The sequence below is a fragment of the Anser brachyrhynchus genome (genome assembly GCF_964034855.1).
Source record: "Anser brachyrhynchus genome assembly, chromosome: 1".
NCBI classification, from domain to species: domain Eukaryota; kingdom Metazoa; phylum Chordata; class Aves; order Anseriformes; family Anatidae; genus Anser; species Anser brachyrhynchus.
The window spans coordinates 113,527,192-113,554,639 of record NC_137694.1 but is presented as its reverse complement, the minus strand read 5'-3'; the positions used below and the strand labels follow the sequence as shown (position 1 = coordinate 113,554,639).

Here is a 27,448-nt window from a genome sequence, read left to right as displayed (position 1 = left end):
TTGTCCTGTGACTTAATATGGAACTATTACAGTAGAAACGGAAGATTTTCTCCCTCCTATCCAGTGATCCTGACAAGAGATAAAAGACTTCTAAGGGAGACCGTGAGGTTCTTTTCTGAAGAAGGAAGGAAGGAAGGAAGGAAGGAAGGAAGGAAGGAGGGAGGGAGGGAGGGAGGGAGGGAAGGAACAACAACAAAACTCACCAACTCCACCAACAAAAAAAGCTCCTTTTCATTGGAGACTGAGTAGCTTCTTCTAGTGCCATTAACAAGAAGTAACAAGAGAAAGGCTCAGCAGGTGGCAACTTCATCATGGAGACAGAATGAGTCAATCACCATGCTCACGAGACAGAAAAGTTATGACCTTCCCAAAGACTAAAAGTAAAAGTACCCTAGAGACTAGGGGAAAATATGCCTTTGAAAACTTGAATTTATGAACGTGAATTTCCATGCAAACTTGGGAGGTGGGGGAGTTTGTCCATTGCCAGCCCCTCAAAAAAAAAAAAAAAAAAGTTTCGTTTTGCAAACTGAACCCTGAATCAAACTCCCATTTAATGCATTCCCATTTATATTTGACACTCGAAAAATCAGATTACAAGGGATAGGATAAATTAGAGACCAGGAAATTTGTGTATTGAATCAGTAAGTCCATCCTCTGGCAGCTTGCATCTTCAGTGTTAGGAAAGCTTATAGTTTATCAGATCCAAGCCAGAAAAATCAAAAAACAGAAATGAAAACAAAAAAAAAACCAAAACCCTACAACCCTCTATCCTCATAGCTTGGTGATTTTCTTTACGACATTTCTTTTTCCCCAACCCAGTTTTAGCCTGAAAAAATGAAAAGTCCAAAACTGTACCATTAATCTGAAAAATGAATGCTTGTCTTCCCATCCAAGAATAAATACAATGAGGAAAAATAAACAGATATTTGTGGGTTACGACCCTCATCCAAAGCCCAGTGAAATTCTTGGGAATCCTTCCAGTGACCTCCATAGGCTTTCAGTCAGGTCTTATATTATGAGTGATGTTTTTAAATTAATTCTAAATTAAGACCCAAACAGTACTGGTATTTAATTTGTTGCCAGAAGCCACACAATAGACCTTTGAAACAAAACTCTTAAAATGCATAGAAATTCAGATGAAATGACTCACCAATGCTGAACAAATAAGGCACAACCACACTTCCTTCTGCTCTTCGGCTCCCTTTAAGACACTATTTTCTCTGTGTTTGGTTATATACCAAAATATTTCAGTTTTAGTTGCAGATTATAGTTGGAAAACAGCAGACTTCTGATAACTGGTGACTGGTCAGACAGTGACTTCTCTGTCTGGGGACACTTCCATCAAAATAAGAGCATTTGTTTGGAATAGGTCTGTAACCACTTTCTCTAATAAAGCCGAGATTGCCTGGAAGCTCTGTCCTGCTGAGAAGGGTATCAGTAGCGGATAGAATAGGAAGTCAGGAGGAGCTAATCCCTGCTATTTATTCTGAATAAAAATAACACATGATGTGTCAAGCACCAGAAATCTGCACAGTGATGAATGAAGACAGTTCCTGCCCCAGAGCTGAAAGAATCTGAAAGACAGACTCCAACATGTCCATCTCTGCGCAGAGGAGCTCAGGAAGTCAGGTTTCCTATAGGTTTGTGTCTCATACCTGGATTTCCCAAAGTCTGTTGGGAGCAGCGGTGAGGGAGGCGGAGAGCATCAAGCTAAGCTTTAACTCACTATCAGAGAGCTTTTGGAGCAGCATCCTTTCTTGGGGAAGCCAGCAGGGCCCAGCTGCTTACACTCACATAATGTGTAGGAATTTAACAGGGCCAAAGCTTCAACAAGGATGATCAAAACCAGCGGATTCAGCAAAAACTAAACACTAGGCCACATATAAAATCGGATTTCATAAGCTACACTTCCTCAGGAAAGCATCTAGAACTGCAGAGATGAGCCTAGAACAAAACCTTGGCTCTCATTTCTGACACAGACCTGTTTCACAGATCCAAATCCACTCCACGCTGAGAAACCTTAAACCAGACTTAGAGATTTAACTCCCACATTACGAAATGTGTTTCTAAAATGAGATGCTCACTTTAAAAAAAAGCAACCAAAATTTGCGTTTGGCACTTACAAGCCAGTATCAAGAAGATGCATCATCGACATCGCTCCTTTTAGCACCTCATTAAATATCCTGGTGGAAAGACAAGTTCCAGTTGCCACAATGATTCAACAGAACTGACTCCAGAAAATTTGTACAGGACTTTATCTGACCAACACAAAACCAACAAAAAAACCTCTCTGCATCATTGTGGTTGGTCTTGATTGATCCTGCCACGTTATTACAAACAAAGCATTTGCTCGAAGCATTTGTTTGCTTTCCTTTTGCCTGGGGGAATCTGGGATGGGTAAATGCCACGGAACTTAATGGAAACTTTTAATGCAGAAAGGCCACAAGACCAGATTATGTTTCTTGGGTGAACTGGTTTGCTTTTTCATTAGATCCATTTGTTCTCTATTATTGGGTCAGAAGATCAAGTCTATGAAGTTAAAGTAATGCCTAGTTCTGTCTGAACTTTCTGGAAAATGACACCGGTGCACAGAGGTTAAAAGGTTCTACCTAAACAGCGGGCCACTTTTTCTGTTCACCTCCCAAAAGTCATTCTTCAGCCCAGCCATGCAATCACACGGTTACTTCATTTCTGATCTTCGGTTACAGACACGTTTCTTGAAAGCTGCCCAGAAAACCTGGCTGGGACTGAGGTACAGAAGGGGAGACTGAGTGGCGAACCGAGCGAAGGAGGGCAGTTCAAGCAGAAGGCCTAAGCCCAAGGTAGCATGGAGAGAAGAGGCAGAGGAGAAGGCAAGGAGGTAAAACAGCTGTTCACCTTTTTTTCCACATGTACTTGCTCCTCAGTGTTGCTGGAGAGAAGGAATTTGTTCCTGGAAGGGTAAGAGGCCGGTTTGCTTTGGCCACGGACAGGGAGCAGGTAGGAGAAGGAGCAGAGGAGGGGCAGAGAGCCCAGGGCAGAGCCCAGTGCCTTCTTGCGGCCAGCAGTGAGGGCAGGGATGGAGGCGAGGGAGCGATGAGTCCTGCACCCCTCAACCACTGCCACCACCTCTGCATACCCGCCCTCCCACAGCAGCGCTTGGAGGGGGCAGTTGGGCTTTCTGTGGAGCCGGCAGAGGTATTTGCCCCTATTCACTTCTGTCGGACTCCTGGAGCCCAGACTACTCGGGATTTTATCTCGCTGAGACTGGAGAATCAGCGAAATTCACAGCAGTCTGCCATCTCCTGGTCTGGGACCTGATCTGAGCTGTGAAAGGTGCGAGTGATCACTGAGAAAAGCAACGAGACGACAGAGATTTGTCAATGAGGAACGAAACTGTGGACATGACTAAATATTTCGGTGAAAAATGATTTTAGATGTCCTTTGAAGAGGAGTCATGAGAGGCAGAAAATTCTGCAGCTCAAACCAGTATGCATGAAGGTCTGAGAAAAGAATTGGGATTTCTCCCTCTCTCCACCCCCCCAACCTTTCCTCCCCCTCCAAACCTTTAGCTACCAGTTACAAACTTTGGCATACGTGCTTTAAAAAACGAATCGTTTAGAGGACTGCTCACCTGAGGGCAAACCTCCACTTTGAACAACTAATACAATATCCATACATCGTTTGTTGCCACCAAGTTGCTAGCGAAGAATGGATTACGTGGCTCTTTAAGTTCTGTGTCTATCAACATTAGTTTACCTCAAATACCTCCAGTTACCAAGGAGAAATTAACTTTGCTTACTGACAGAGTCCTCCTCACGCAGTTAGATTGAGAACTCTGTTGCTGGAGTCCTGTTTCAGAACATTTTTCTCCCTAGGAAATACCAATTCACATACCAATTCATAAAACATTACCACACAGGGGAGAAATGTTGCCAAGAAAACAAAACAAAACAAAACACAACACCTTTTCATAGTTAAAAGCTAGACTGAGAAACATACAAGAACCCCCAGCTCCATGTCCTAGGAGAGCGAGTGCAATAACAAGACCATCACAGCAACTGACCTGCAACAGCCAAATGAAGAGATTCTACTCCCAGCCAGCACTCCCCGCCTGTCTCTTATGAAAAGAGAGGGACAAATACTGTAAAAGTTTCACTGCTTCTGTTCTGTGAAGTGATCCATAAAAAATGTCGCCAGTTTACTAAATGGGGAAATAAATACAAGTCACATACTGGAAAAAAAAAAAAAACACAACCTCATAATAACCCTTCACTATCCACATACACTATTCCCTGCTCTTGCTTTCCAAAATATCAGGCAAATCCAAAGAGGGGTCATCTTTGAGTTGTTACCAGCAGCAGGTAGGTCTTGCGATTAACAGATGGACTGCGGGCAGGTTAGAATTACCAGTGTAATTTAATGCATACATAAGGAGAACAACAAGGATTACATGTACAGTTGCTGCAATCTGACAGCAGGCTGGGAAGGATTACAGAAAGCTGCCAGAGTGAGAGAATGAGGAGAAAGAGCGAGGGGAAGAGAAAGAGAAGGAGAAAGAAACAGAGTTTGGGCTGTAGAGGTAGAGATCTGATGCTGCAAACACACAGAGCGGAAAAGGCAATGACCCAAGAAAGTATGCACCTGATAAACTGAGTATAAAAGCCTGAAATCTGCGAAGAGAAGGAAAAGTTTAAGTGACTTTCCCTCCAGTTCTCTGCACACTCCTAAATTCCCCGTAAGAGATCAAAAGGTGCCGAACACATTCACAGTCCTGATCTCTGTTGCTTTTGCCACGACACGATCCTGACGTGGAAACGTGCAGGCTGCCACCTGGGAGCTTTACCTTCAGAAAGGGTAAAGCAGGGGGTTAGACCTGCCCCCTCCCAGCACTGTGAACATGTGGGACTATGGCAAAGCTAGGGAGACCAGGTCCCTCTTTAACCCCTCGGGACAATCCCCGAGGAGGTGCTGTCCCTTTAAACGGGGCAGATTTGTTTTCACGCACGTTCAGCAGAGCTTATGAAAATCAAGTCGCTGTTCCTGCTGCGGGGGGGGGGGGGGGGGGGGAACAAATAAGGAAATTCAGCAACTTCAGAGGCTTGGCTCGAAGCTGCCGTTGCAGAGCCTGTTGCAATCCTTTAACAGGTATTAAGCAGCCTCGGGATGGCATTGCAGGGTGTCATCTTACATCTGACAGCTCCCGGCCTGCAGCACCTGCTGCGCGTTTCCCTGCTTTTGAAGTCGCTAGAAACTTCCTCGTGTGTTCTGGATGCCTTTTTTTTAAAGAAAGTGTCCAGCACCGTTTCTGTGTTTTCTGTCATTCTGGATTACATCTCTGTTAAAAGTAAAAAGCAAATGTGAGCGGCGTTTGTTCAGGCCTGGAAGCGTCCCCAGTCTGGATTGGCAAGCATTTTGGAATCTAATCTTTTCTACATTTTATTTACCGAATTGTCTGCATGACATTTTTAATGCTGATGTCTAGGGTGAGTTGGAGAATTATCTTTGGTCATTCTACTTACTGGGAAAGTTCAGCGCACAATGAAATACTGAATACAGATGTACTTCTGAAATGTATCTTGGATAACCTTATCTGAATAACTTAATTTTCAATGTGAATGGACTTTTGTGAGAGGAACTTTCCTAGATAAACTAGAGGGATATTTTTTAACTCAGTGGCTATCTGGAAGGGAAAATCTGAACTTTTGTTTTGAGAACTATATGCAACTCCAAAACTAACATCTAAAACCCAGCAGGTAGGCAAAAATAAAATAAAGCAAGCATTTAAAAGACCTAAAAGGCTTTTATTTGTGAAAAGAATCTAACAGGAGGATGTAGTTTATCTCAGCATGTAATTCTGGTTTTTACATTTGGTGATTGCTTTCTTAGGAATGTTCAGACTTACGTAGCTTGACACAGTAACAAAATCACAGGCTGTATTTTCGTACTGCTGAGAAAATATCTCTAGTTTCTGCAGAACCATCACTGGCCTTTTGAACTGCAGGAACATGAACTCCATTAACATGTGTAATAGCACATTTGGATTATTAATCCCATACTAACTTTGTTCCGGTGCACTCGGCTGGCTTTCGGAAAGTTCTGCTCTGTTCATTAAGGGCGAGGATAGCTTTTTGCCCTGGAGGCAGTTCCTTAAGCTTGCCAGGAATACGCCGTGCTTACTGTGGGGTACAGAAAGGAAAGGAACCGCTCCTGTAAATAACTGTGCCCCAGCAGCGAGATGTCATGGAACACAAGGAAAGTGACAGGAGCACAGAACAGAGGTTGTTTCTCCCTCCTGCCGGACCAGGGAGACTTTCTGCCTTCCAGTTTCCACAGTTATTCGCTTTGCACTGACACGGCACCCTGCTGTTATCTGACATAGATGCTTTTGGAGCGAGGACCACCACCTCTGTGCCACAGCGCAGAGATGCACAACAACCAGCACCAACCACCGGGCACTCGGGGCCCGGCTCCAAGCCTCCAGCAGAAGAAAGTGGGAAGCCTTCCAGGGACTTCCACGCACTGCCAGCCGGGTCCTCGCCGACTCCCTCACGCCCTCCTCACCGCGCAGCCAGGACACCGACGGCGGCGAGCAGCGAAAACCCTCCCGCCCGACCCCTCGGGGATCCCTTAACCCCTTTTATCCCCCCTCAGGGGACCGTTAGCGGGGGGTTGGCGACCGTTAGCGGGGGGTAGGGGACCGTTAGCCGGGTGTGGGCGACCGTTAGCCGGGTGTGGGCGACCGTTGGGCGCTCCCGCCCCACCTTCCCACCTCTCCCTCCCTCCCTCCCTCCCTCCCTCCCTCCCTCCCGCCGTGGTGCCGGCGGGTCCCGCCCCGTTACCTGCGAAGTCTCCGAGCGCCGCCACCCCGGCGCCGCACAGGAGGGCGGCGCAGCAGAGCAGGCGCAGCAGCCGGCCGGGCCGTACCTGTGGGCGGCGTGGGCGCAGCCCCGCGTCCCCTCCCCTCATGGCAGCGGGCGGCGCGGCGGCAGCCCCGCCGCCTCACATGGTGGAGCCGGCGCGGCCACCACCTGGGGCTGCCCCCGGGAGCAGGAGGAGGAGGAGGAGGAGGAGGAGGAGGAGGGCGGAGCAGCCCTGCCCGGCCACGCAGCCGCCCCCCCGCCGCGGGAGAGCCCCCGAGGGCGGCGGGGAAGGGAAGGGAGGGAAGGGGAAAGGCTCCTCGGCGGCGCCGCGCCCGGCACTGCCCTCAGCGCGCATCGCGCGGGCCGGGCTGACTCAGGGCCGGCGGCACCTCGCCCGCCCTCCCCCGGCTCTCCCCACCCCTCTCCGGGCAGTTCTCGGGCCCGGCGCCACCCTCTTGGCTGACGGGCGGCGTTCCGCCTTCACGCCCCGTGCGCTTCGCTTTTAACTCGGTTTTATCCCCTCGTTTCTGCTTGGCAGCGGGTGCAGGACTGACTCTCGTGCCAACAGCCCCCCGCTGTCCACGCTCCCAGCTTTCTTCCCCAGGTGGCCGCGAGGTGCTCCCCACCGCTCCCTGATCCCCGCAGCACGACCGTCCCTCCCTCAGAGCACCTCGGCCCGCATGCCAGCCCCTGCTGGGCTGCTGGCCTTATGTCGGCTCGCAGGTCTCTGGGGGAAACCCAGCTGGCAGGATAAACTGCCTGGACGAGGGATTTCAGTGGGCAAACAGCAGTGTTAAGAAACGGCCCCGACTCTTGCATGTTGTAAAATAAACTTTCCCCTTCTCTGTGTCCTCTCCTCACGGCTCTGTCTGAGAACACCTCACCCAAGCCCTTAAGACCCACATAGTTCAGCGCAGGTGAGTTTGAAGTGCGTAGTATTGCTTAAGGCTTTCATTGCAAAGGGAGAAAACATCTTGAAGTTACTTTGAGAAGGTTCAGGTTGTTCCCTGGAATCTGTTTTGTAAGACTGGAAAGTAAACCAGCGGGAAGTTCAAACAAATTCTCTTTACGACCTGCTAAGCCACCTTCAAACGTAATTTGCAGCTCCTGTTAAGGTATGGGAGGCTAAAGGGCAAGAGACCCTAGAAGCAACACTGGAAACGGGCATGAAAACATTTTCTACCCTGGGGTTGTGCTCGGGTGTAAAGTGGGTAGGCAGGAACACCTAGCTGCTGTCAGCCTGGCATGCACATTCACACTCACCTGCTTTCTCCAGAAATGACACGAGCGAGGAGGTAAGAGAGGATGGGACCAAAGGGATGCTGTTAAAACCATTCCTCTCCTCCTGCTCCAACTGAAGTTGGATCACATCCAGATTTCAATTTCTTAACTTTGGCACCTCTTCCTAGAAGTTGCACTGAACTTTGACCAAGTGGAACTTCATGTTTGCATCTGAATTCATTTTCTTCAACCTCCCCCTCTTCACACACAGAAAAACAACTGGATTACATGCACAGTATATTCACCCTTCCGTAGTCTTAGTCAGATACGAGCAAACCAGGTTTTCAAACAAACCTGCCCGGGGTCAGGGACATTCCTTCACGTTTTACTAAACTCAAATAAATGGCATAGAAGATGCTGAAAATCAGGACAAAATGGAATGGCTCTGAAACATCTGCAACTGCAAATGCAGATGGAAGAGAGGACATTAGCTCCATCAGGAGTGTGATGCTCTTCCTTCCAGCTGCTTCAGGTGAGGACTGTGTTTGCCTCTGAACTGAACAAGCTACCCTGTGCCTTCTAATCATGATATCAGAAAGAAAACTGCAGGAGTCTCCTGTCTGCTTCTCTCAGTTTATTTTTCCTTGATTGTGCTATACCAGGGCATTTAATCTGATGCTTCTTGCACCTTCTATCACAGGTCAGTTCCACTGAAGGCAGAAGTGAATGCCAGGGAAATGTTAAAAATATCATCTATTTTTACCCCTCTATAAAAGAAAGTACTTGGGGACCGTACTCAGTTCTTCTAAAAAGCTGCCTAGGTGACTGTGGTGGACTTATCTACCCTAACCTGACATCTGGCATGTCTACCATAGCTACATATCTCCTATAACTTCAACCCAGTGAAGTTAGATGACCTATGGCTGTAGGATGCCAGACCCTCACTCCTTATACAGTCAACACAGAGATACAGATACCTCATATTTGGGCCACCTGCTACAGCTCTATCAGAAGTGTTTTACCTCTCTTTCTCTGAATTGCTCACTAATTTATGGGACATAGCTGTCAATAACAACAATCTGCTGTGCGTGTCTCTGAGTAGACAGAGGATATGTGACAAGCACAACCAATGCAGAAAAATGTATAAAACATCAAAAATCACTGAGAAATGTCATCCTGTACTCATGCTTAAAAGGCTTTGAATCATAAGATCATAGAATCACAGAATCACAGAATGGGTTGGGTTGAAAGGGACCTTAAAGCCCATCCAGTTCCATGCCCCCTGCCATGGGCAGGACACCTCCCACCAGACCAGGCTGCCCAAGGCCCCATCCAGCTTGGCCTTGAGCACCTCCAGGGATGGGGCATCCACAGCTTCTCTGGGCAGCCTGTGCCAGGGCCTCACCACCCTCTAAGTGAAGAATTTCCTCCTAATATCTAATCTAAATCTCCTTTTTAGTTTAAAATCAGTCCCCTTTATCCTATCATTATCTGCCTGAGTAAAGATCCTGCAGGGTTGTTTGCCTAATGAGAACTTGTGAATCTTCTCTTTCCAATGAGATAATATTGCCTTTTCTAGCCCTGTGGTGCTGTAAGAAAGAGACCATCTAGTGGTGCAGGAATGAGCCTGGTATGCTTTGGCACTGTGCAGGTATAACCCAAACACAAAGTTAGTGTTCATGTGGAATGACTGAGCTGGGAGAGGCTCAGAATGTTGTAGGTAACCTCCAGGGAGGTGAAGCAGTGAGGGCTGAATAACAACGAAAGATGCAGCCAGGTGCTCCTTCGTGTAGATGCCTGCCTTTTAGGGAAGCCTTCTTATGGGGGAAAGCACCTTACAGACATTGCAGCAAACCGGAATTGAAGGTGTGCTGCCAGTAAAATGGCATTGTCTTTCTTTCTCTCTCTCTCTCTCTCTCTCTTTCTTTTTCTATTTCTCTTTCTCTTCCTTCCTTCCTTCCTTCCTTCCTTCCTTCCTTCCTTCCTTCCTTCCTTCCTTCCTTCCTTCCTTCCTTCCTTCCTCCCTCCCTCCCTTCCTCCCTTCCTCCCTTCCTCCCTTCCTCCCTTCCTCCCTTCCTCCCTTCCTCCCTTCCTCACTTCCTCACTTCCTTCCTCCCTTCTCTTTCATCTGTAGCGTTTCTTGCAATCCTCACTTTTCCATTCTATGGGTAGTGCTTAACTGGTCAGGTTAGAGACAACAGTGTGAAACACTAAGGTAGGGAGGCAGGAGGTGTTATTTATCCTGATGTGCGAATGTGTTTCTATGCCATAGCCATGAAAGCACTTCTTGCAAGCTGGCAGTGCTCGGCAGTCGGAAGACAATATAACTAATCCAGACACGTTCAGCACGTAGAACTACAGAATCTCCCAGTCTTGGCCTTTCCTTGTGAAAAACTGGAGTGAGATCCATTTTTTCCCAAAAGACAAAATGAAAGATTATAAGTTATATCCAGGCTAGATAGCATGCTTGCTTCAAACAGTTTCTCTCTTTTGAACTCAGGGAGAAAAGAAATCATTCTACAGTGTCAAAAATGCAGGAACCTTGTTGTTGCAGGGAAGTTTTGCAAGAGCAAAACAAAAATCTAAGCTCTTCATTTTTCTCCATATTATTCATTTTTCTCTGAACTTCAGCCAAACTGTCAATTTGAAACTTGTATCATGGCTTAGCAAATAAACTTCAATGTGAAATAATAGAAGAAAGTTGAGTTATATGGCCTAAAATTTCCTTTTAGCAAAAGATAATTAAAATAAAAAAATCACAGATTTATAGAACAATACCAAAATTATAGCACTTGTTGGGTTGGAATTGCTTTTAACTCAGGAAAAAAATTCACATATATAACCTTTCCCCACCATACTTTCTACCCCTTTTTCTTCCTCTTTCCTCTCCAGTAAACCTATTGGGAGCTGATTTTTTTTTTTTGCCTCCCTGAATAAAGTTTCCAAAAAAGTTCACTTACGTTCTCTTTGGCTTTTTTTTGGGGGGAAAAAAAATCTAAGTACAAAACCCCAGGATTTTCCCACATTTTTAAATGCTTTATATTCTTGCATTCTGACAGAGATGAAATCTACAAGACAGTTCAAACAAGCGGGCTGCTCTCCTCTCTCTGTTTCTATGGAAATGAATGTCCAACCCGTTAAAACAAAGCACATGCTTTACTGTAATCACTATATGGTGATTATTTAAAATAACATAGCACATTTTTCCTGATTCAACCTCTATTTCTATGGACACAAGAATGAAAATAGTGATGGAGAAGCTTTTCGTATAGTTCAACCGTAAACGTGTCTCGGATGCCGTAAGTTCTCACAGGGTGCCACAGATTTTGAGTTCTAACAAGATCTTCAAGTGTGCAGTAATTTGATCTTGAGAGGATCAATTCTGCGTGTTGCAGTTAAAAAACTTTTTCATGGATGCAAGTAGAAATCTGAATGAACACAGAGTACAGTATTTCACCCAGCAGATTTCAAAGTATGGGAAGTATTTGCTATTTTCTGACTTTTTTTTTTTTTCTTTCTTTCTTTTTTTGAGTCACCTTGGAGTTATGAACTAACAAGTTATGAGTTTTGTGGTCATAAGCTGCATCCTACGTAGTCAGCTCTTGGCCTGACTTTTCATAGCACCATAGAGACCCTGGCCACTTCACAGAAGAGCAGCAAGATGAAACACACAAAGTTTGTAAAACCAATCTTCTCGTGTTTCATTCCATCTGAACTCCATCTCAACTTCCTTACCGCACACAGCAGAAAGGTCACTGCTCCTCATCCTCCTTCATGCTGCCAGTCTTGTTGGCACCTCTCCTGTACACAGATTATTTTTTCTAGCAGTTCACCCAGCATGCTGGGCACTTGTACAGACAAGAAATAAGAGGCTTGTCCCACCCCACAAAGCTTACTGCTGGAAACAACAAAAAAATACCTAAGCTGGAGGAGGAGTAAGTGCACCAAGGAAAAGGTCCTGGCTTTGCTTTCCATGCCGTCTTAAAGCACATAAGTCATCCTTGGTCACATCCCGAAAAGGACTCTAAAAGGTGGACTGGAGGACGCTGCATGCCTTGCCTCTCGGTTTAGGAAGGACATTAGGACAGAGCTGCTGGGTGGACCATATTCTTGGAAATCAGCCTGTTTACTTGCGAAAGTGCCTTATTATGGGTTTATGAGCCTGCCTTTCAGCTGGTTGTTGTCACTGTTTTTCCTTTAATACATATTTAGGCTAAGATTTTCCAAAATGACTAATGATTTTGTGTGCTTGAAATTCAAGACGGCAGCTTTTTACAGCCACAAAATCAATGTCAAAGCACTGAAAAATTGGTGGGTTTTCCAAAAGCCTTGGAAAATCTGTTCTCAAGGTCTCTCAAGTTAGGTATGCCAAGGCATGCTAAATTGGGAACGTTTCAGAAAATACAAGCCCGTATCAATATCTAATCAGTGAGGGTTAATAGTTTTGAGATCCAGGCCTCACAGCAATTCAAACTGAACACCCGAAAATCAGAAGCACATAACAGAAATTTGAAAATAGCATTGCATGAGTGCTTGCTTTTCCTCACAGAACCGTAAGGGTTCAATGGTAAATTCTGAAGAGATGCTCAGTGTCTGTGGTTAAACTAACTCAGGCTACTGGTAGTTGAATATTATTCCATGAGTAGAAGGTGGTACAGGTTTCAGTATTCATGGAAGCTATCCTTTTTGTGCCTCTGGATGTAGCTGTCCTGTAGAGCCAAGGTCCTGTTCTGTACCTTGAACTAAAGGCTTTATTCACTTCATCACCAGTAGATACCCGCAGCCACTTTCAGCCTATACCTCCACTAGCTAATCCCAGCCTGCCCACTGTCCTTCCCCTTCTTCTGTCCTTTCTTGCCCAGTCTTTCCATCTATCCTCAGCATCTGGGCAAGCAGCCTGATTCCCAACTCATCCCGTGCCCTGGCTCAAAAGCCTGGTGCTAATGCATGTTCGTGCTGCTGACGCTGCAGGCGAGTTGGGTCCTTTGATATTGATAGGGCTCTAGTGTAATGGCAGGGGAGATAAACTGTCATTAGTCAGGTTTTAAAATGCACTCATTAAGCTATTCAGAAAAGTGCTGCTGTGGTTGAAATAACTAAGAGACTGGAGAAGGAGGGGTTGTTTTGTTTTTCAGCTTCAAGAGCAGAAGAAGTTGTGGTTTTACTAAATTGCTGTAACTACTTATGCCAGAGAGGCATTGGCATTGTGAAGCGGTTTCACGAGAGTTATTACCTCAGCCCAGCCTACCCACGTGGCTCCTGAGTCCGAACCAGATTGTGGTGCACCACTCAGACCCCTTGTTTCTAAACGTCTGTAATTCCAGCTCTGCAACCTCTCTGTCTCCAAGATCATGAGCTGGCCCTGAGCTGATTGGCGTGAGGGTGGTGGGAGTGTGGGGCACAGTGCATTTGGGCGTGAGATGGGGAAGAAGTGATGGTGTTGGGCTGTGCTGGGAATGTTCCCTTCTTGGGAGGCTGCATTGAGGAAAGGGTCCTGACACCCAACCTCCTGTCAGCATCCATCATCTCTCCCTCTGTGAACCAACATCTCAGATCTCACAAGCTGGAAAGCAAGGAGATCTGATAAACAGCTGTACCTCACATGTCAAGTTTGCAGGAACATGAATTTTGGGGAGAAAAAAAATAAAAGAAAGAAACATTTATATGAAATAATTCTGTAAGCCATGAAAGAACATTGAGAATAGCAGTTTTAAATATGTGGTATTTGCTGAGATTCAGTTCCTCGGAATTATTTCTATGGTTAATTTGTGCGCCAACTGAAGTCTGTTTATTGGAAAAATTATGTTAAGAAACCACTGCATTTCCTATACGATCTGTACCAAAGCTAGTGTGGAGTAGTGGGTCAGGTTGTGTAAGGTCATTAAGTGATATCTGCACTGAGAGCAGTAGTGGTGCAGTGGTACCGTAACTGGCAGGGGCAGTTCCTGGCTCTGCTAAGCAGGACATCAGTGGCTTTAAAGGTAAAATCTGGTCTGGGATTAGCATGGGCTATATAGCTCTATTTAGGTATGGGTCTGTCAGCAGTCCTGCTCTATCCATAGAGATAGTCACTAGTTCGTAGTGTGCGGCTGAAGGCCAGGAGATCAGGCTAAGTTTAGTGAAGGTCCACCAGGGCGCAGTTAAGAAACGATGTAAGTTCAAAACAACAAACTTAAGCTTGAGGTCTGGCATATTTCTGAGGTATGACTAAAGGCTACAGATGGTGGGTAGGTGAGCAGGACAGGAGAGTTTGTGCTGAAACCAGATGATAGACCATCATGAAGCTAGTGGTGAGAACCTAACAAAATGAATTCGGTCTTCAAAATTGCCAGAATGAAGTTCCTAGAGTTAGGAATAAAGCTCAAGTTAGGAAGCAAAGGCAAATTAGGCAGGACGGTAGGGCTAGGGCTTGTTACATGAGATGCTGTTCAAGCCAGCACAGGCTTCGGAAGTTGGATTAGGGCTGATGCAGGAAAGGGTTACTTGGCTTGATAAATTCTGTACCTGGAACTGTTCGGTGAACTTGGGCTAGAGCTAAGGTTCTTGTGAGGCATTGGGAATTATTTTTCAGACAAGCAAATGCCAAAGGGGCAATGTGTATCTTGGATATGATTACTTGTTCATCTGGCAAGAATCACAGGAATACATTTCAATTTACCGAAAATTGGGCAGCTCAGAAATTAATACTTGAGTCATTCGCTGCTTACATCTGTTAAACATGCAGGCATGCAGGCACAACAGGGCAGAGCAACATTGTCTGAGCTTGATGTCTCATTCTATGAGCAGGCCTCCTTGAATGGTGTTTGCCAAAAAACAGACTCCAGGGAGGAAAATTGTCATAAATATGACAGAGAAAGGAGGGGGCGCAGGCTCAAAGTACACAACAACAACATCATGGAAGTAATCTGGTTTGAAGTGAAACTAACAGTCTTCCTCACCATCCTCATTAAAACCATAAAGTAGCTCATGGCTACTCTGGCAGTGAGGGGAGAGAATGATCGAATATAAAATTGAAATTAAAATAATTTTTGCTAGTATTTTGTGGTAGTATTTTTGTACTAATGTTCTATGAAATATGGTGTGATTATAATGATCAGACTTGAAAGTCCAAAAACTATGAGTTACTTGGAAGCTATTAACAGTGTGGATGCTTTGAACCCTTTAAAAACCATGTTAGTTTTTTTTTTTTCCTTTGGTCATATTAGTTCTAGCCTTTGCTTCCACCCCCTCAAAAACAAAGCAAACCCCTCTTGACAATGTTACTTATTTCCCACGTTATATGTACCCCCTCCAATTTCTGGAATTTCAAATATAGTTTTATATCTGCATACCTTCAGTTCCAGCATTGATGAGTAGAGGAAGAGCAACTGACATCATCCACCTAGACTTGTACAAAGCATTTGACACTGTCCCCCATTATATCCTTGTCTTTAAATAGGAGAGACGTGGATTTGACAGATGGACCACTGGGTAGGTAAGGAATTGGCTGGATGGTTGCACTCAAAGGGTTGCAGTCAACGGCTCAATGTCCAGGTTGAGATCAGTAACGAGTAGTGTTCCTCAGGAGTCAGTGTTGGGACCAGAGCTGTTTAACATCTTTGTTGGTGACATGGACAGTGGGATCGAGTGCACCCTTAGCAAGTTTGCCAATGACACCAGTCTGAGAAGCGCAGTCAAAGTGCTGGAGGGAAGGGATGCCAAGGGACTTGGGCAGGCATGAGAGGTTGGCCCGTGTGAACCTCATGAGGTTCAACAAGGCCAAGTGCAAGGTCCTGCAGCTGGGTCAGAGCAATCCCAAGTAAAAATACAGGCTGGGTGAAGAATGGATTGAGAGCAGCCCTGAGGAGAAGGCCCTGGGGGTGTTGGTTGATGAGAAGGTCGACACGGGCCAGCAGTGTGCATTTGTAGCCCAGAAAGCCAACCATATTCTGGGCTGCATCAAAAGCAGCATGGCCAGCAGGGCGAGGGAGGTGATTCTTCCCCTCTGCTCTGCTCTCGTGAGACCCCACCTGGAGCACTGAGTACAGCTCTGGGGCCCCCAGCACAAGAAGGACATGGGCCTGTTAGAATAAGTCCAGAGGAGGGCCATGAGGATGATCAAGAGGCTGGAGCACCTCTCCTGTGAAGACAGGCTGAGGGAGTTGGGGTTGTTCAGCCTGGAGAAGAGAAGGCTCTGGGGAGACCTTATATTAGATATAAGGAGGAAATTATTTACCATGAGGGTGGTGAGACACTGGACCAGATTGCCCAGAGAAGCTGTGGATGCCCCATCCCTGGAGGTGTTCAAGGCCAGGTTCATGGGGCTTTGGGCAACCTGGTCTGGTGGGAGGTGTCCCTGCCCATGGCAGGGGGGTTGGATTAGATGACCTTTAAGGTCCCTTTCAACCCAACCCATTCTGTGATTCTATGATTTTCAAGAAAAACATAAGGTGAAATAAAGGATTCCCACCATTTAGAACAACCCATTGATGATATTTTAGGGATTAACTGAATGCATGATTTGCTATACTGTGGTGAATTCCAAATGAAATTGCTATCAAAACAAGCAGAGAAATAGTTGAAAACTTTTGAGTTAATATTTCAATAGTTCTGGAAATATTGTAAATGATTAACATAATTTGAATGGGGCATGCCATAACTAGCAGCACTAAGATGCTTCTCAGCCTTGTTCTACTCAGTTATTCTACAAAAGCCCCTGTAACTAGTATCTAGCAACTCACATTTTCTTTTATGCCCCCCCCCCCCCATCCCTTGAGTCCCATATTATATCTAATATAAGGACTCCTTATACCTAATATAAGGACTCCTTTTACCACTTTGTGCTTTCTAACTTTGCTTGCTATCTCTTATTTTACTCTACCGTCTGTTCTCAAAATACTGCAGCACCTTCGATTCACATTAAAGCGTTTGCCCAATGCTAAACGCTAGAACGGCTGTTAATGTTGCCCTCTTCTGGACCACTTCTCTTCCACACGGAAAGCAGTTAAAAGGCAGTTTTGACAAAAAAAAAAAAAAACTGATCTCACGAACAGCATTAAGTAAGTGACGTTGCTTTTATTCGTTAGTTGTCAGTAGGAGCAGGGGGTTATTCTGGGCAGCATTCTCACTTGGTGTTCATTTTGCCTCAGTGATGTAGCAATGTGTTTTAGGTGCCATTGCCGTTCCACCTGATGGCACTTCGCACCCAGCAGTTCGGAGGGGAAGGCTTTTCTCACCGCCGCCCCGCTTCTCCGGGCACATCCCACTGAGGGCAAAACCTCCATTCAGCCCAGAGCACAGCACACCCCAAACAAGCCATTTCAGAGCCCGAGCAGCCCGGGCTAACCCTTTCCCCTCAGCCCCGGAGCCCAGCTCCGGCCGCAGGAGGCCGCTTCTTCCTGCCGGGGCGCATCCGGGGCGGAGGCAGCGACATGGCGGCCAAGCGGCGCGGCGTGCCCGGGGCCGGGGCTGGTGCCGGGGCCGGCCCGCCGGCGGCCAAGCGAGCCCGGGGCGAGGAGGGCGAGTTCACCGGTGTCCGCTTCAAGGCGCTGCTGCGGGACCCCAGCACCGCCGGGAAGGGTGAGGGGCCGGCCGGGGGGACCCCGCTGTGGGGCCGGGGGGGGACCGCGAGGTGCAGGCGGGGGCTGGATGGAGCCGCCGTCCGCGGCTGCGGCTGGCTGGAAGCCGCGGGGGGCGCCCCTCATGCGGAGCTCGCGGCTCTCTTGCAGGCCTGGAAACCTTCGTGTCCGTGGCGAAGGAGCTGCCGGCTGCCCAGCTCTACGATGTGGTGGAGGGGTACGTCAAGATTTCCGTGGAGTGCGCCGAAATTTTCAAGCTGCTGGATGGGGAGAGGAAGCCGGAAAGCGAAGTAAGTCGGCCGTGGGGTTTGTGTACTAATGACTGACCTAACTGGGAGCAGAACTGCTGAAGAAATGCTCTGCAGCATAAATAACCCTGGTAACACTTAGGTGTGTGGTTCCTCTATTTTTTCACTGGAAGTCACAGTGGCAGAAGCATTGGTCAAGTGGGAGATGGCCTTTCCAGTGCAAAGACATCCCTGTATTTAATGTGCAGCACAGCCAGTAGTCCAGCCAAAATTAACCTCTTACAGTTCTTTAAACGTTGGCAAGAGACCATAAATAAAATTAGGGGGTTAACAGAAACAATTACTCAAAAATAAAAAATTGTCTGGTAAACAATTGTTCCCGTAACTAGACATTTCCCTGATACACCAGTATGTCCAAGAAGCCGCTGATAAATTTGACATCATTTTTCTTATCTGAGTTTGACACAGTTTTTCTTCCTCAGAATATGATGAATAAACTAAAGAATTAAAAAGCTCTTTTCACAGTGAGTACCGTGGCAGCATTATTAACTTAAGACTGCTTACAACATAAAATTTGATGCTCTTCACTTTAATCTCCACGCGTCGGTCCTTACATTAGTTTGTCATTTCTGTCTGTGTAATGACAATCTGTGTAATGAGAACCATTGCCAATTAAATGCTTTTTTCAAGATCCTTTTACTAATGGAGGTTAATACTTGTAATGAATACGTTCCCCGTGCAGAATGGACTCTAGTTTCAGCCAGGAGTTCATTGCGAGTCTGGAGCAGTTCACATGGTTTCCTCCAGCAGATTTTATTGTGCACTTAGTAACAGTTCCCTCTTACAGCTTAGGTTCATCAGCCCTAGGTCTTGGCCTCCAGCTTAAAAAGATCCATCCAGCCTGTGCTAAGATTTACGCTGCAGTCAGCTTTTGCCTTCCCAGAAGCTGCTGTTGTGCATACAGATAAATCATGCATGTGCACATAGGTCTCCATTCATATGTGAGGAAGGACCCTTTTTTTTGCATTCAGTTTGTTTGTCCAGGGTTGTCCAGGCCTTCAGTCAACATATATGGCATGGCCTTCCAGCTGAGGTTGTCATCAGTTTAGCAGCTGTAAAAATAAGAGGAGTTGTTTGCCCCTCTGTTACTCTCTAGTCTTTCATATAGTGCCTGTAAATGGGCTTCCTTGAAGATACGCACTGTCAGAATTGATCCTTTAGAAAAGGAAGCATTTGGGAGAGAACTCAGAAGTTAACTTCAGCTTCATATTTGGAAGTTTTCCTCTTGTGGTAGGGCTGCTCTTCTTTTTAAAGGCATTTTTTGCTGTTTGCTCAGCTAACAGTTTCAAGCCCTATCTGATATTGACAGATATTATTATATTTATGTATTTTACAGATGATATTAATCTTTCAAGCTCTGGAAGCCATTTTGCTGAGGACAGCCAGTGACCTCTCCCATTTTTCTGTTGTGGGAATGAACATAGTCAAAAAGTTGATTCATACCTACATGAGATTGATCTATGCTGCATTGTATTCTGAAAATCACAGGTAAGTCTTCTCCATATTGTTGAGGAGAATCTCTCAGTTGCTCTGCATTGATCCCAAAGGGCTGTCTGGGTCTTGCACATAAATACAAGAAACTGCAAAACTCAGCCTGACTTACTGCTAATGATCCACCGTTATTTAATGATTCTGTTCCACATTTTGTAAAATTATTGCACATGGAAGTCTTTGCAAGGTTTCCAGTTCATGGACATGACCGTACTTCTAGACCACTGAGCTGATCTCAGTGCAACAGCTTAACTGCACATACAATTCCAAATGCTTGTGGATAGGTATACTGTAAAATAGAGTTTGAAACTGTGCAAGATTTGCACTTATTAATAAATCAGAGATTACAAATTCTGGAGAAATCTGTCTAGAACGTGCACAGTGGAGACTGCAGATTTGTGATGGTATCCTTTTTTCAGTAACAAAACTGCCCATACTGAAAAGTTTTTGATGTTGTGTCAGTTGCTTTTTCATAATGTTCTTCACCACAAAATTACTTGGAATATGAGCACCATAAAAGAATATGCTCTGCTTTTTCTGTGCTACCTCGTGGATGTGCGAAGGGGTTTTTATACTGGTAATATGTCTAGATAGGATCTCTGCTTTCATCATGTTGCTTTCTTACAGATAGGCCATGAGCAAAAAACATGGACAGACTCCAAAACTCTTACTGGGTATTGGCTATTCAGGTGATGGAGGTCTACACGCTTGTACTGATGACTGTGTCAATGTTCCCATTGAGATAAATTGCAGATTCCCACGGAATCTGGGAGTCCTTAATTTTTGGCACTTCCTTCGTTTTATCTTACTTTATGAGATGAATGTCCAGCCTCTCACTACAGCTTAATTTTTGGGAGGAATATAAATAGGCATTCCTTTTTCCCTTCTTCCCTCTCCCCTCCTTCCCAGTTGCTATTATCACGGCCTAAACAATGGTTTTGATTATTTTAACTTCCCTTCTAATTTGTCACGCAAATTTTCCCAGTGGTCAGTGAGCAAGAATCCAAACTGAGAGTAAATCTTGGGAGTTAGATCAATGTCAAGAACATGGCTCCTGTGCTGCATACTTAAGTGCAAGAAAACTGCCATCACTTAACTAGCACAAGAACAGAAAAAAAACCCTATAGTCTTTCTTTGGCCTATGCAACACGTCATTATCTTTAGTATCAGTTGTAGCTCCTGTGGACCTGTTTGTGGCAGTAAAGCACATAAGCATTTTTGGACAGAGGCCTCAGTCCTGCAAAATATGCTTGGAAAAATAAGCTGTTTATAAAGAACACCAGAGTTCTTTATAAATAATGTAATAATGTGTGTTTGGTCTAAATTTGTATTGTGATGTATAAATAATTGGTTACATGTTCAATTAAAGCTCCCATCAACTGCAGCAAGAGCTTTGCATGCGTGGGGATACTTTCCTAGTGGCTGTCTTGATTGTTCATGTTGGGACTGACTCTGCTAACTGCTTCATGCCTGAAACTTCTGAAGGCTTGGGTGGATGTCAGAGGAGGAATGGGATAACTTATTTTGTTTCAAAATCATCTTTTTTTACATTTTAATATCTTGGATTGGTGGTTTGCATAACTGTCATCCTGGAAATAACTTGCAGGTTGTCCTCTGTTTCATTTTAGGATGAGCCGAGTGTGCCTTACCCTGTTGTCAGCAATGGTGGCTCAGGGGCCGGATTCAGCACGGGACGTGTACAGCCACTTTGATTTCAATAACAAATTTCTGCCTGGATTAGTGAAGAAAAGAGATAAGAAGGTAAATTAAATGTCTGTCTGTGGGTGTGCCATGCTATACCTTGGCTCCGTTAGTTTTCTTCTACCAAGTATTTAAAACAAAACTGTTGCCAAAGACTCTTTTGCCATATTTTCATCTGCAAGAACATGCCTCTTCCTTCCTGTCCTGTGTCAGGCTGAAATGCTTCATGATTGTTTCTAATTGGCAGCAGAACTGATCTGTGGGGCAGGAGCTTCCCATCTGCTTACGTAGGAAATCCCCAGGGCATGTTTCCGAGTCCTTGCAGTTGTGGGAGAGCTGGCTTGCACCCCGAGGTATAGCTTCCTTCATTTTTCATCCCGTGCTGATCGTCTTCATCTTGTCAGGGTGCAGAGCTCTTCAGGATAACCTTCTTAACACTGCTTTGTACTATTTACTGCTTAACATCAAATTGCCTTGTCTGTTTCTAATAAGCTCTGATGAAATATAAAAGGTATCGTTTCTGTGGGCTACCCTTTTCATGGCTAAAATAGAGTGAAAGTAATGGTAAACTTCTGAAAACTATTCAGCGATTGGTTTATGTGAAGAGTTAAGTCTTTTTTTTTTCAATGCAAGGATTGCAGTTTGGTCCCACTGAAATAAATGGAGGTTCTCCAGTTGTTTTAATGGGGAGAGGATTTTGCCCAGCATTCCTACTGTCTGAGTAATTGCATTTCAAAATATAACCAGGAGTTTAAAACAGTCTCTTGGTTGAAATCCCAAAGGAGAATACACGAGTGAGTAGAAGCAGTCACTCCTCTTTTTCCAAAAGGAACTTTATTTCTTGTTTCCTCTCTGTTTTGCTAAAAATAGTCAGGTTGACCTGAACCAGTGCTTTAGAACAAAAACATTTATATTTCATTCTAAATATGTCTGTGTTAAATCCAGTATTATTTTCAGCACTGATACCTTGTTTCTAGTTTTTAAAGATCACTTGCAGAATAAATGTATATGTTTGTGTTGGGTTTGTGCAGTCTGGTGACAAAGGAGGTAAAGGTGGCTTCTGGGAGAAAGGGGGGGGGTTGTTTGTTTTCTTCTGGGGGGGAGGAGATGAGGGAGTTGGTCTTCTACTTGATTGCTTTACATATAAACAATTTGGGAATGGCAGATTTCATGGCTTTTGACCTTACTGCAGAAGTTGGCTTTGGGAGTATCACCACCCCTTAAATTGAAATGCATGGATATAGTCTTTTGACCATGTCCTTGTTAGATACATGAGTAAGATACAAGGAAAAAATTTCCAAAATTGAAGATTTTATTCTTGCACAACTTACATTGAAATGACTACATCACAACTGACTATCAGAGCTGAATTTTTAATACAAAAATACCAGGCCCAAAACTTAGAGCAAAATATAGTTTCTTTCTCTTTATTTCTTCTTTCAACCCTTTCTTGAGTCACTTCTGCCTTGTGTTTAACCTGGCCAGTATCTTGTTTCAGGCATTTTTTACATGCAACTTAGATTTTTTGGAACTTTCTGTATAAAATCAAGTGACATGCTCATATTCCAGGCAAAGCTTTCATTAGTTCCAGTGTGCCTGAATTTGTAGGTTGGTTGTTTTGTGTTTTTTTTTCAGTCTGTCTCAGTTGCATGACCGAGCTAGCAACTGTGATAGCCGGGAAGCATGTGTAATGCTCTGCCTCCTAAAGATGGCAGTGGGTGGCATCAGTCCCCAAGATTAGCACTGCTTTGGAAGCCTGTATAGTAAAAAAAAAAATGGAGCAGTACTGCTGTGATTACCATTCTTGAGTGTTTTTGTGTTCAAAAAATACTGCATGGCTGTACATAACCTATCTGTTTAATTTATCTCTTTATAGTACTTACGATAATTAATTGTTACAGATTGTACACAACTGCAAAATTAATACCGCATACCAACAGTACCTTTTTTCTTTCTTTAAGGGAAGACCTGATGTCCGTATGGCCTACGTTCAGTTTGCTCTCTCATTTTTAATTGCTGGTGACAATGCAATCTTGATACAAGTGCTGGAATTAAAAGGTATTTCACAATTGCTTGCATTTCTTTTAAGGTAGAGTCTTTTAAAAATTATAATAAATATGAGCTAATTCAAAACGTGAACCGGTTAAACAGCACTAATAAGATACAAAACATTTTTATTTTTGTTATCTGAAAAACTTCAAACTTTGGCATTTTAGTAAGTGCCTCTTGTACTTGAGAATAACATTTTGTATTTGAAAAAGCAGTGCAAAAATAGAAAGCCCTTGATGACACATCTAAAAAAAGTAAATGTAATACAACTTTTGAGGCCAGAGAGTCAATAAGCAGAAAAAAGCTACATGGCCTCTAGACTTGCTCATAACACAGTAATACTGGATGTGTTTTATTATTAACTTTTTTTTGAAAAGCATTAAAGATGAAGTCTGCACGTGCTTTAGTTTCCTTTCCGTCCTCATGCAGGCCAACACTTGTGTACTCTTAGACTGTTTTTTGTCAGTGTTTCAGGAGACCTTTGTAACATCCTTTGCATCCTTTATGGAAGCATTACTTTGGAGCCCAGTCCGTGCCTCTTGGAGAAGGGAGCCAAACTGACTTGACAAGGATCCAGAAAGTCAAATCCTACATACACTTAATGAAAACTTGATCCCTTATGTGCTGAAGTTGAATGTAAAACTTATGTTGACTTCAGTGGTTTGAAAACTACTGCTGAAGTTTCTCAAGCACTAAATTGCTGCCTTTGGTGTGGTTATGAAGGAATTCAAACAGGACCTGGAAATACTTAAAAATACATATATATAAATAAAAAAAATCTGTTAGCTGGAATTCATTTCTTCCATGGTGAAGGAGTAAAACCAGGTCATAATTATTGACTTTTATTTTGCATGCTACCCCGTGAGCTGCTGATTTCCTTCAGTTGCTCGCAGTTGTTCAGTTCTTTGAGATTAGGGGATGGCAGTTTACAGTGTGCTGACCCAGTCAGCCCATCTGGCTTTCATTACCCTGTCTGGGACATTCAAGTTCTCTAAACTTGGAACGCACAGGTGGGCTGGAAGTTGATGTAGTTTTAGATGTAAGCTGCGAACTTTTGAGACTCACCCAGTGAAACAATTGTGAGCCCATCAGTGGAATGGAAGCCCATCATTAACTCAAGTTTAAATACTGCACAGCAGATTGGGACCTGAAATATATTTGAAGTTGGCAGGTGCTGTTGCAAAAGGCATTAATAACTGAGTTGGGAAATTAACTAGTTACGCTGAAAGTAGGTTGGGCAGCATTACACATTTGTCACTATAGTTATAGACGCATCATCATTCTGAACTCTTACTGCAGCCTTTTGGTTCATTCTTAAAATAACGGCAAAGTAAATAGTATGACATTGAAGAGAAATGGGTATGAATTCCCTGAAGCATTTTCGTATGAAAATAGATTTCACATCTTCACTTAACGTTTGAAATGTCGCCTTAGATTTCATTCCAGATATTCTTCGCTCTGGAATAAAGGAAGACAAAGTTTCTACTGTCAATCTTCTACTCTCCACACTGAAAACTAAGGTATGATATATACTTGAAACATCTTTGCTTTTTGTTTTCTGTTTTCTTTGCTGCTGGAAACAATTTGCAGTAATTTCTTGTGAAATACACAGCTCTTCAGTATGTTTGCACCATGCTGCTGCAAACTGCTGAAAGTTTGTCTGTGTCCATTGCTGATGCTACTTGTTGGAGGTTGATAGCTTGGCCATAATACTGTTTGAGGACTGAAGCTTGTTATGTCTTTCTGATGTCCTCTTTGAAAGTGAGTCATTGCGCAGCTAGTTAAGGATTTTGTGAAGTGTGTAGCTAATTTGCCATTATTTTGCGATAACTTATAACAAAGTTCTTTTTTTTTCTAATTCTTTTCAGGTGGTTCAAAATAAAAATATCACCAAAACACAGAAGGTGCGCTTTTTTACTGCAGAAGTGTTGAATCACATAGCTTCACTTTACCGATGGAATGGGATTACTGATGTCAGCTCTGGGGATTTCAAGGTCTGGTAGCTTGTTTCTTTGTCAGTTGTATTCCTTATCTTGCTTTTTTTCTTCTTCTTCTTTGTTTAACCCATGGTTTTTCAAATAGGTAACTGTGTTTAGGTAACTGGGAGTTCAAGAGAAGAGATCTGCTGGGGCTACTGAAAAAGAAACCCTGATTTTCTGCTGCTTCTCACTGCTCAAGGAGGAGGGTTTGTTTCCCCTCCCTGATTGTCAGAACTGCCATGCAGATCTGTTGACCAGGGTGAAATGGGGCTTTTGGGTATGAATATTATATTTCATTGCCTGGACACATTGATGTCTCTATAGGATAATATGCTAGGAGCAGTGTTCTTACTATGTGCCTCATTTCCATCCTACAGACTGATCTGATATGAGAGCTAAACTTCCAGGATGGTTGCCAGCCTTTTCAGCTTGCGCAGTTTGAGAGGCTGGCAGGGTTTCTAAGGGTTGAGCTGTAGTTGATTCTGCTAGTCCAGAAAATCACATTCCTAAAGTAATGTAAGAGATTAATGGAATCTGGGTTCACTTTTTTTTTTTCTTCTTTTGTATAGGTATGGGTATTTGGTTACTTCTTCCATTTTTGTACAGTGACTGTAAAGGCATTCATGCTCTACCTTCTTTCCCTGAAACACTGGCAAATTCAGTGCATTGTTAGCTATCCATCTTTCTTGTCCTGTATTAAAGTTGTTCCATCTTCTGCCAAATTGGCCTACACTGCTTTACTCTGAAGGCTTCAGTGACTTTTTTTTTTGTATTTCTGAACTTCGTCATGCTGAACCTGCCTGTAAGGTTGTAAGTTTGTAATTTTACATCTCAGTCTTCAAAATCCCAGTGTGGCCTTTCCCGAATTTACATAAGTTATATATCACTACTTTTCTGTAGCTTCCTTTTTCTCTGTCTTGTCTGTCTTCTTAGCAGAAGTCCTAGGTCAGCAATGCCCTGCAGATAGCACATATTTACCTAAGTAAGTTTGTGAGGTTTGCTTTCCGTGAAACAACAAATACTGTAATATTTAATGTGTTTAATACAGAAACTGAAACTTAGCTTGTTAATCTGAACCTAAATTGAAATTTCTTTTAGCATTTCTGTATAAAAGGAGCTCCATAAGACTTACAGAAGAGAGAAATTGAGGCAAGATTTTCTTCTGTGATGCTGAAAATCATGTCTTTTTTTTACTTCTTTTTGATTTTTATAGGTAACTAAAGGTTCTGAAGATGTGGGAAAGATGATGGTACGAGAACTTGTTCATAATTTTTTGATGGACCTCTGCTGCTCTCTGAAACATGGCATAACCTTCTATGATCCAAGTCTTGGAACTTCTGGAAGGTAAGTCACCAGTGAGCTGAGATTGTATGTGTGGAAAGACCTCACTAGTTTTCTTGTCTGCCCTTTGCAAGTTAACTTTGCTTAATATTACTTCTATCTCAGCAACTTGTGGCAGAAGAAAGAAATATATTGCTGGTTTTTGTTTTGCTTTTGTTTTTAACTTCCCAAGATCAAACTACTGTATCTCCTTATACCTCTGCCTACTGGAGTAGAGAGTGCTCAGCTATATTCACAGGGTTTTGGAGGCAATGGTTGTGTTTCTCTGAGCCATTTCAATCAATGACTGGATACCAAGTCTGTTATTATAAGATGTGATTTTGGACCACAGGTTTGTGGCGTAAAAATAAAATACCAAAGCTGCAGTGTAAACCAGATGGTGGTAAAATATCTAGTCTAATTTACATACTGTAAAACCAGATGTGGTTTATCCTAGAACTTGGCAAAATGTCACTGTTGATTTCAGTAATGCCAGAGTTTGGTCTGCAACATGTAACCTGGAAATACTGGTTTACCGTACTGTTTCCATTGGGTAACTGTTAAAATATATGTACACTGATACTGTGATTAATGGGGAAAACAGTTTAGACTCTTGTAATTCTATGGAGGGACTACCATAGGATGCCTCTGCTTCATCATGTTATCTAGGCAATGAAGGTAGTAGACTGTAGTAGCAGGTACTAATACTGAGTGGTGCTAGAGCAAAATTTTAACTGGTATTAATCTGATATTCTCTTTGTTTAGGGACATACAGAAGAAAAAAAGAGGGGAGGGGAGGAGAACTGAAAGAACATGGAATGCTTTCAAGTTTAATATTAAAGCTGTAATAGTACATTTTCAGCTTTGTGAAGTTTGGTTAGAGTGTTTCTGAAACATTGTGGTTTTAGTTAAAAGTAATTGCTGTTTGTCATGCAAAAAAATTAGAGGTAAATTTAGTTCTTACTTTTCTCAGTATAAAC

The 27,448-nt window shown here is 43.8% G+C and overlaps 2 protein-coding genes across 9 annotated transcripts in view; one reads left to right on the top strand and one right to left on the bottom strand.

The window, feature by feature from the left end:
* EVA1C (eva-1 homolog C) overlaps nucleotides 1–7,652 on the bottom strand; it is a 38,319-nt gene extending 30,667 nt beyond the window's left edge. Inside the window, exons 1-2 of one of the 7 annotated variants that reach the window (XM_080597703.1) lie at nucleotides 6,822–7,644; nucleotides 6,043–6,158 (exon numbers count right to left, since the gene is read on the bottom strand). In XM_080597703.1, the coding sequence (XP_080453829.1) occupies nucleotides 6,043–6,091 (49 nt within the window). In that variant the 5' untranslated portion in view covers nucleotides 6,092–6,158; nucleotides 6,822–7,644. Of the gene's footprint in view, nucleotides 1–4,045; nucleotides 4,184–6,042; nucleotides 6,159–6,821 lie in introns of all 7 variants that reach the window. The other 6 variants (XM_080597700.1, XM_080597699.1, XM_080597704.1 and 3 more) reach the window with 6 other exon arrangements.
* A 9,422-nt stretch (nucleotides 7,653–17,074) lies between these two features.
* Nucleotides 17,075–27,448, top strand: part of URB1 (URB1 ribosome biogenesis homolog) — a 49,392-nt gene continuing 39,018 nt past the window's right edge. Inside the window, exons 1-8 of one of the 2 annotated variants that reach the window (XM_080570379.1) lie at nucleotides 17,075–17,621; nucleotides 17,771–17,910; nucleotides 19,265–19,416; nucleotides 21,048–21,180; nucleotides 23,082–23,178; nucleotides 24,604–24,689; nucleotides 25,038–25,163; nucleotides 26,362–26,492. In XM_080570379.1, the coding sequence (XP_080426505.1) occupies nucleotides 17,474–17,621; nucleotides 17,771–17,910; nucleotides 19,265–19,416; nucleotides 21,048–21,180; nucleotides 23,082–23,178; nucleotides 24,604–24,689; nucleotides 25,038–25,163; nucleotides 26,362–26,492 (1,013 nt within the window). In that variant the 5' untranslated portion in view covers nucleotides 17,075–17,473. The remainder of the gene's footprint in view (nucleotides 17,622–17,770; nucleotides 17,911–19,264; nucleotides 19,417–21,047; nucleotides 21,181–23,081; nucleotides 23,179–24,603; nucleotides 24,690–25,037; nucleotides 25,164–26,361; nucleotides 26,493–27,448) is intronic. The other variant, XM_080570380.1, reaches the window with a different exon arrangement.